This window comes from Meleagris gallopavo, chromosome 2 (assembly GCF_905368555.1).
Source record: "Meleagris gallopavo chromosome 2, MGAL_WU_HG_1.1, whole genome shotgun sequence".
Taxonomy (NCBI): Eukaryota; Metazoa; Chordata; class Aves; order Galliformes; family Phasianidae; genus Meleagris; species Meleagris gallopavo.
Window position 1 is genome coordinate 86,582,866 of NC_139405.1, and position 9,079 is coordinate 86,591,944.

Sequence of the window (9,079 nt, forward strand, 5' to 3'; positions counted from 1 at the left end):
GAAAGAAAGAAAGAAAAAGAAAGGAACAGAGAAAGAAAAGAAAGAAAATCATATTCAAATAGCATGTTACTAATAGAAGTAAAATTTGGATGGGTATTTTTAATTATATCTCATTGAATCTCTTCTGGATCTGATTCAGTCCAACATTTTATTGGTAATTTGGATGACTGATGACTCCCCCAGATCTGGTAACTTTTGTGAACTTGCTGAGAGCACACTCTGTCCCTTTGTCCAGGTTGCTAACAAAGACAGTTAAAAGTATTGGCACCAGTACTGGTTCTTGAGGGACATCCCTAGCAACCAGCTGCCAGCTGGAATTCATACCACTGATCACAACACTCTGAGCCCAGCAATCCAGCCAAGTTACCACCCATTATATTCTTTACCTATCCAAAACACGTCTGATCAATTTGGCTGTACGAATACTACGGAAGACCTCTTAAAAAACTTTCCAAAAGGACTGGGAACAATACCCAGTTGCGACTAGCTCTCAGAGCCCTTCTTGTTCTCCATAATGCCTGGACAAGGCTTTCAGGAGGATTTGATCCACAGATTTCACAGAAACTGAGTTTAGCTGATTACTCTTCCTGAAGATGGGTGTGGTATTTTCCATTTGTGAATCATAAGAAATATTCCTCAGTCATAATGAACACTCAAAAATGGCAGGGAGTGACTTTGCAATGATGGTGATCACCTCATTCTCCACCCTTAAACTCTTGCCTTCTGCTCACATAGACCTGTATATTTTTGATTTGCTTCAATGCTTTCTAACTCTATTTTACTGTGTGGATAGAGTTTCAGCCACAAGGTTCAAGAACTCGGAAATAGTGAAGGCAAATCTTGCTAGTAAAAAACAAGGTAAATAAGACACTGAGGAGCATAACTGCTCTGAGTCCTTATCACCAAGGTTCTCTGCATGGTTGAGCAATGGATCTGTATTTTTCTTAATTTTTCTCTTGTTCCGAATATACCTGTAGAAGCCTTTCTTGTTACTCTTCATATTCATCAAAGTTTCAACTCCAGCTGAGCTTCGGCCTTCCTACTACTCTTCCCTGTATGCTCAGGAAATATGTCTATGTTATTTCTCATTCTACATCGATATTAGAATTATTTAATAATTGAATTTGAGCTCAGTCAAGAGTTTACTATTCAGCAGTAGTAGCTTTGTGCTACTATCTGCTTGACTTGCATACCTGATGCTTCTCAGAGGTTCTCCTGGCAGATCAGATCAGCCAGCTATACCAAGCTCCTTTGGACCCCAGCTCAGTTTCCAAAAGATCACACTGAGAAGACCTCTGAGTCTGAAACGTGTCCTGTTCTTCTGAAGCCCAGGTTTCCAATACTCTTGATCTTCATCACTTCTTTTGAACATTTAGTTCTGTGATCTCATGGTTTTAACAGATCTCATCAATATTCCCAACCCTAATTTGTTCTTTGTTCATTGATAGACACAAATTCAACAGAATAGCCAGCAGTACTTCAAAAAAAGAAATCTGAAATGGATCATTTGGCAGTGTGATTTTGCTTTAAAATTCCCATTCTGTGGTCTACTGCTAGAAAATCATCCAGAAATCACAGGAAATAATTTTACTTAATCTAGCACTATCTCCAGTTTTGACCATCACATCTTCAGAATGACACAGACAAACTGAGAAGAATTCAGAGCATTGACAATAGCGCAGATGAGGGTAGTTGACAAGAAGCAACTGGTAAATTTGTAGAAAACCTCATTTACATCTTCTGCAGACATGGTGAGGCATGAAATACTGCTCCCTTGCATGTTTCATTGACACTCAGTTTAGAGCATTAGCATCCAGGGTGCTAATGGGGTGAAGGCATGACCACACCACCTTCTTTTCCCATTAGCCAGGGGCAGTAAGGAACAAATACTACATTTTCTCAAGGCTTAAAGTTGTCCTGGAGAAGAACACGTGGTAGCTTCTGTATGTCCTTCAATCTGACACATCTCTCACTGCCTGGAAACATTCAGACCTTTAAAAAGTAGCTGTGATTACACTCATGTACATTATTAAATCTAAAACTACAGATCATTTACTGATTGATGTTTCCAGAAAATATGATTTAAAAAAGAGTAAAAAACATGCTAATATTTAAACAATAGACTTCTTGGAGTTTTTTGATTGAGGGCCATTTTTTTCACTGTTGACTTATCTTTTGGACAGAGCTATTTTATTTACCTCGTGATTAAATCTGTGCCAACTTGCAGAAGACTTCATTATACCCTGGATCAGGCTGTTGGTGTACTGCTTTAACTACCTGTACAGATATTATCAGAATTGTTACTTAGCTAGCAAGCAAGCATAAATCATATTAACCTGCTTTTCCTAGTATTGTCTCATTCCTGCTGTATGCACATATTGCATCAGGCTGACATTGTTGATTCTGAATTTCCTACTTTACCTTGCCTTTATGATCACCCCTAGTAGTATAATTGACAGTATGGTTGTCACTTTCCTTTGAACAGTTTAGTCAGAAGTTCAAAAACAGCAATCTCTTTTCAGTTCTAACAATGTTTCTTTAAAAAAAAATTTTGTTTTTTTTTATTTTCTTCCTATAGATTATAACACAAGTGAGCAAAAGCAAGCATGTAAGAAACATGAACTTTACGTCAGTTTCCGAGATTTGGGATGGCAGGTATTGTTATTAATTCTGTTTCCTATCAAAGCTAATTGGGACAGTCTAGTTTACAGTCCCTCAGGATTTACAGTACATTTTCTTCATGGTACATGGTATTTCACTGATGAGAGACAAATTCTTTAAATGCATTTTGAAATGAAACCCTATCACTATCTCTCTACCTTTTTTTGGTGCTGATCTCTTAATCTTTTTGCAAACTTTAGTGGCAGTCTGAATACATTTGCTGAAAGATAAATCTGAACCATTACTCATGATCTGTATAGGTCTGCAGTAAATGAAATCTAAATCTCCACAGTTGTTAGTAAAGGAACTTTTGAAATTTGCCCTCAAATTTTCCCTGTTCCAGTCTTCTGTGAGTCAAAGGGATTTCACTGTGTTTGGATCCATAGACAATATGAACTTACATCACTGTTCAGTGATCTTTAAAACACCAAAGCCAAATTGACATAATTCCTAGGAAAAAATCTGTCTTTTATAAAATAATAAGAAAAAAAATATATTTCTAGTAAAGGGCCACAAAGAAGTAGAGTTATTATGAGGAAAATACAGAACAGTCTAGATGTTTTTTGGCTCAACTCAAATTCTGAATTTTGTAGTATGTTTATACTCACAGCAGCCTGAAGAAGTAGGAATAGTGTTTTCACAAGTTTGCAGAGCACAAGTATCCTGTTTGTGGTGACAGAGCAGGCTTGTGATATTGACTTGAGCTCAGGCTTCTGAGTCAGCATTGTCTGTCTTTTTCAGGTATCACCAATTCTTTCCTTTTTTTTTTTTTTTTTTGTTGAAACATGAAATTCTGATATGCCCTATTATACACAAGGCAGATACCTAGATATGCCCTATGATACACAGATCAGTCAGCCAAGGTGGTCATAGAAAAAAACAAAATCTTTTATTTTCCACAATAAATACTTCAAAAAATTGAAGTTGCAGATGGAGATCCAAAGTTACACTGTATAGAATTTAATCTGTGAGACTCAGGATGGAGTAAACAAACACAAACAAACAAACAAACAAAAAACTCCAACCAACCAATCAAACAAAAAAACCCCCATGAAATAGATTATCTCCCTTCTTTTCCTTGGAAAATCCGTTAACTTTGCCTAGCAAAAGAGGAATTCAGCAAACTAAACGCATTGATTTATTAACATTTTTATATATTTTTCTTCGTATGTTATTTTCCCTATACAGTCTGTGTTGCTATATGTTATCAAAATTAATGATTCAGTGATATTCAACTGAGTAATCTCTAGTAACCCTTAGTCTCATGCAATATTACAATTAATAGTATTGAATACGATGAAGAAAGAACACATTTTAATTACATTTATTACATACACACACACACAAAAGCAGTAAATAATTTAAGTCTGGGAAGAAAAGTATGCTAATAAATATGTTTGGACTTTTAATTCCCTTTACAACCTCATCAGTTGGTATTCAGTTCAATTTAATTTAATTTTCATTGGAGTTTCGCAGGAAGAAAGCAAATACTTTTATTTTTTTGGCAAAAAAAAGTATATTAACATGCCACGTTCTGAAGTTCATTTTGTCCTTGGACAAGCCTTAGTTAGTTTGATAATAGTTTTACATTCTCTGCGTGAAAAAAAATAAAATAGAATTGAGTGAATTTATTTGCTATGATTTTAGGACTGGATTATTGCACCAGAGGGCTATGCTGCATTTTACTGTGATGGAGAATGTTCCTTTCCCCTCAACGCCCACATGAATGCAACAAACCACGCCATTGTTCAGACACTGGTACGTCTCTGCCTATGTTACACTTCCCTACTTCGCACTTGTGTCTTGAGACAGGGCCTGTCTCTTCCTCTCTGTTTACTACCACTGGATTTTCATTATTTCTGTGAAATTACCCATTTCAAAGACATGACTTGATGATTACACTGGAGAACAGATGAATTGTGCAGAATGGCCTGTGTGATAGGTTTCCCTTCAATTTAAAGAACAATAATACATGAGAAGATTATGTCTTATTATTAAAGCACTGTGTGGACAGAACTAAAAGGGGTCTCTGGTTCCCCTGATTTTTTTTTTTTTTCCGCAGCTTATTGAACCTCCATGTTAACATCTACATGCTATTCCTTCCAGAAATGTTGGCACTTGGCCACTCTGTGGACCTCTGTCATCAACTGTTGGCAAAAAACTTAAAATATAATTGAATGTGAAGCTTTGCAAGCAGATGCATTTGCATTTAAGAAATTATGTTCAGTCATGCCTGGCTAACAAATACAGCTTATAAGTAAGTGTGCTTGGATTTGTTGCTCTGCCTGGTAAATGTAAAAGAACTGCAGCCAGTTTTTTGCCTCTGCCAGTTCTTATGTTAGTCCTGCGCATCAACCACCGCTGCCAAAAGGATGATCTTAGTTGGATCAGCTCACAAGGCCTCCTCCAGCCCGCAAGTGTTCAGCTACACTTCGGTAAACACAGCAGCTCCAGAAATCAGGACTTTTAGAATGCAGTGCCGCAGGTCTGATGAATGGTCATGATTTTTCCAATGTGGCAGCTGAAGAATTGGCTCTGAAAACCATTAGTATTAAAAGACTGATTAAGAAATGGAGAAATGAGATACAATAAACAAGAAAGGAGAGGGAGTATGAAATGAGAAGATAAAATGGTTGTCATTCCTTATGAGTTTCTGGAAATGTCAAAGCACTTACTCACCTGAAATTAGAGAAATGTGGTTTTGTGATCTTTGATTTTGATTGAAAAAAATAACAGAACAACTAGGCCTGAAAAGCCTTTTTGACTATCACCTTCCCAGGCAAAACCAAAAGAAAAGAAAAGAAAATGAAAAGAAATGTTGGTTTTCCCCAATTCTTTCTGATAGAAAAAATTTTGCTTGTGAGAATTGCTATGTTACATTAAAGGGATATTTTTAGAAACTCACCATGTGCTGAGACCCATCCCTTTCCATACAACTTCTCATTTATATACCTTCCCCAAGCCCAGACACCAGTGTAACCAGAGGTTATTCCTCTACCCCAGAACTGAAGTCAGCAAGATTGACAAAAAGAAAAGTCAGAGGCTGGGAATATACAAAATTGTGGTAGGAGGTTCAGGTGAAGAGGAACAGCAAATGCTACTTGGCAAGGAATATAGCGGTGTGCCTAGGAGATGATGAGGAACAGAATTCATGCAGTCTTGAACTGAAAAGAAATAGGTCAGCAAAGCAAAAGTTTATCATTATGTAAACATGGCCCAGAAAAATTACCAATAAGACTGAGATCCTCAACTTAGAGTTCCCTGCTACAATTATGGGCCGTTAAATAAGAAGTGGCCCAGTGCTATTTTCTCTTGTGCATCTACTCTTTCAAAAAATAATTAATTTCCTATGTTTAACAAATTTTTGTAGATTGTCCACTTATTAAAATTTGGATACTTAGATTTTCTCTCATTTTTATGGCCTTTCTGGAATTGTTTGTCTCCCTCTGCATGTACTGTACATGCGTCCAGTTGTGCAGCCAAAAAATCAAGAGGCTAATTAAATTTTAACTGCATATAAATTAGATAACAGTAGTTGAGTGCTTTATGGTTTAAATTATGCATAATTCAGATTTACACAAGGTGTGCATATGGGGATGGCTTGAGAAATAATTATTCATATACCCCACCCTCATCCAAATGTAATAATCTCTCAGCCATACTGATTACACCATTCTAAAAAAGCCCACTCTTTTGGGCTCGGGAAGTGATTGTTCCTTGGTATCCCTCCAAACTTTACTCATTTTTTTTTCTTTTGTATTTTTCTTTTGTAACAAGCATAGGAGAAATGTTGGTAAAGTACCTTTCTCTTTTCTGAGGTTGAACTTAGGTAGACAAACATACAGATACATATAAATACACGAAAGGCTGTATTTAATGAATTATATTATCTTTCTTCTCCAGTCAACCTCTGAAATTGTGTTGACATAGAAATGATCTCATGATCATTCAGTTCAGGGCATCAGCAGGTAGACTCACACTGTCTTCCAGCCTTTTGAAATTCTGCCCTTTGTATAGATGCTCCCTCTTCGCCATGCTGTGCTCACTGTTGTGAGGGGCTGCAGGGTGTTGGAGCTGGTGAGGCAGGAGCTGATAGAACCAGAAGTTGTGGTGGGGCAAACATCTGTCCAGACACGGCACAGTCATTCTTTTCTTCAGTTGCTCTGCTATTCATTTGTTAAACTGTTTTAAAATGTGCGTCTAAACCCTTTCTAAACTGTTTCTTCAGGATTTATTATTGTTCATTTCAAAAGACCTTCTCATGGTAACAGTTATGTAAAAATTGTTTCCTGATAGACTGTTCTCTGTTGTCTGGCAAAGACTTGGGGCTTATATCACTGCAAGACAGATGGCTCTAACAGATTTACAAAGACTTAACATACAAATGAAACCTATTACTGCTGAAGTCTTCATCCATGCCTTAATAATCTCTTGCCCTCTCTATTACAACTCCCTTCTTTCTGGCCTCCCCAGTTTCCAAGTCTTCAGCATGTGCAGAATATTGCATCCAACCTTCTTTCAAGTACAAAGAACTTCCCCCATTTTCAGATATTTCCACTAGATCTTGTTCGTTCTGGGATGCTGTTCAAACCTGTTTTTCTTCTCTTTAACCTTTCATTGATATATTTCAGCCTAGTATACAGAAAGCTTTCTCTGTCTTGGTCCTTTCCCCAAACTTCCTGTCCAGCTGGCACTCAACTTACAAATTCATTTTGACTCCAGTAGAAGTAGAGCTGGATGCACAAATACCTACATAAGACCTTAAAATACACTCATGCTGTCAGAAAATGCACATCTTACTCTTTCATAGACTGAAAACAGTGTTTCAATATGAGCCATTTGCTTTCTGTCACATCTTTCCTCCATGCTGAGACTCTATGCAAGAAAGCATTTTAGCACATGCTGGAGTCTTGGTGAGACAAGGGACATGAGCATGTGCTTCATGTTAAGCATCGTCCTCAACAGAGATGATACTAACATATGTGTTTTCCCAAACTGCAGCCTAACTTCAGCTCTTTTCTAAATTTCATCTGAAAACCAACTTTGTATCTTGGCTGCTTCTCCTCCCTTAACTCTCCATCTGCTATTATTGTATAACACTGCCCGCAGGATTGAAATCAGAGCAACATTCTGGAGATAAGCTCTGCTTTAAAGTTGTTAACTGAGGAAAATCTGCATCCACAGAAGTGAATTGCAAAGACATGTCTTGATCTGAAGTTTCTCTGCTTGATACGTGAGCTATGTATTTCTCTGTCTTTCAGGTTCATTTGATGTTCCCTGATCATGTACCAAAGCCATGCTGTGCACCAACAAAACTGAATGCCATCTCCGTGCTCTACTTTGATGACAGTTCCAACGTTATTTTAAAGAAATACAGGAATATGGTGGTGCGTTCATGTGGCTGCCACTAGGATGAAAAAAGTAATAATCTAAAGCAGAGGGGTTTATTCAGAATTGTAATAAAGTCAAGATATAGGCCTTGCTGATGAGAAGGCAGTTCTAAATTTATTCCATTTCATGTCATCTCTCATTTAAATGTACAGTATAATGTATATAGCAGCTTTTATTTATTTAAAAGTATATAGTTTCTTTTGTATGAGCAAAATTTCAAAATCATTTATTTTATGGGTCACCTTACTAAACAGTAGAACTTCAGAAACTAATTTTTTTTTTTAATTGAACATACTGGAACCTATGTAATTCCATTTCCATACTTTAAAGTAAAACCTTTGTATAGATTTTTTTTAAAGTTAGTAACTCTGGAACTTCTGTGACTGCTTCATATTGTTTAAAGAACTAAAATACGTTTGGTCACATTGTGCCAATGAAAACTGTGGAGGGATATTTATTTAGAAAAAGGCACAGAATAAAAAATAAACATGACTGCTTGGCCAAACATATTTTTTTCTTTTAGAAGTTCTGCTTCATTAGAAAAAGTGAAATGTTGAACAGTGTTAAAATAAATAAATAGTAGATAGAAAATAGAAGTGAAGAGATTGCACATGTAACTATTTTCTTTAACGAGTGTAACTGAAGGAGCGTGCTACTTCTGGGCCTGTGGGCTGCAGGGATTGCAAAAGAACTTTGGGAATTCTGCAGAGACAGACTCTAGCCTCTAGATCTGACCTTCCAAGTTAACACTAAACATCGAACTACAACGTTCTTACCTCAATTCACGTTAGTCCATTATCCATCACAGCATGCTACCGCGGCAAATATTTTTATAATTACAGCACAAGGTGAAGTCAAACAAAAACCCACACAAGCTGTACCTCCACACAGGTGAAGTTACCATATACTTGTCTGTGATGGTGGCTGTTCACGTGGAAAGATGAAAAATACCATTCATAAGTAATTTGCAGCCTATGGTCAGTCCCATCTTCTTTCCTAATAGGTTTGATTTAAATAATGAGACTGA

The 9,079-nt window shown here is 36.8% G+C and overlaps 1 protein-coding gene across 2 annotated transcripts in view; it reads left to right on the plus strand.

The window, feature by feature from the left end:
* Window positions 1-8,557, plus strand: part of BMP5 (bone morphogenetic protein 5) — a 53,085-nt gene extending 44,528 nt beyond the window's left edge. For both annotated transcript variants that reach the window (XM_085217885.1, XM_085217886.1), the window contains 3 exons: window positions 2,579-2,655; window positions 4,309-4,419; window positions 7,923-8,557. In XM_085217885.1, the coding sequence (XP_085074011.1) occupies window positions 2,579-2,655; window positions 4,309-4,419; window positions 7,923-8,072 (338 nt within the window). In that variant the 3' untranslated portion in view covers window positions 8,073-8,557. The remainder of the gene's footprint in view (window positions 1-2,578; window positions 2,656-4,308; window positions 4,420-7,922) is intronic.
* The last annotated feature ends 522 nt before the right edge of the window (window positions 8,558-9,079 follow it).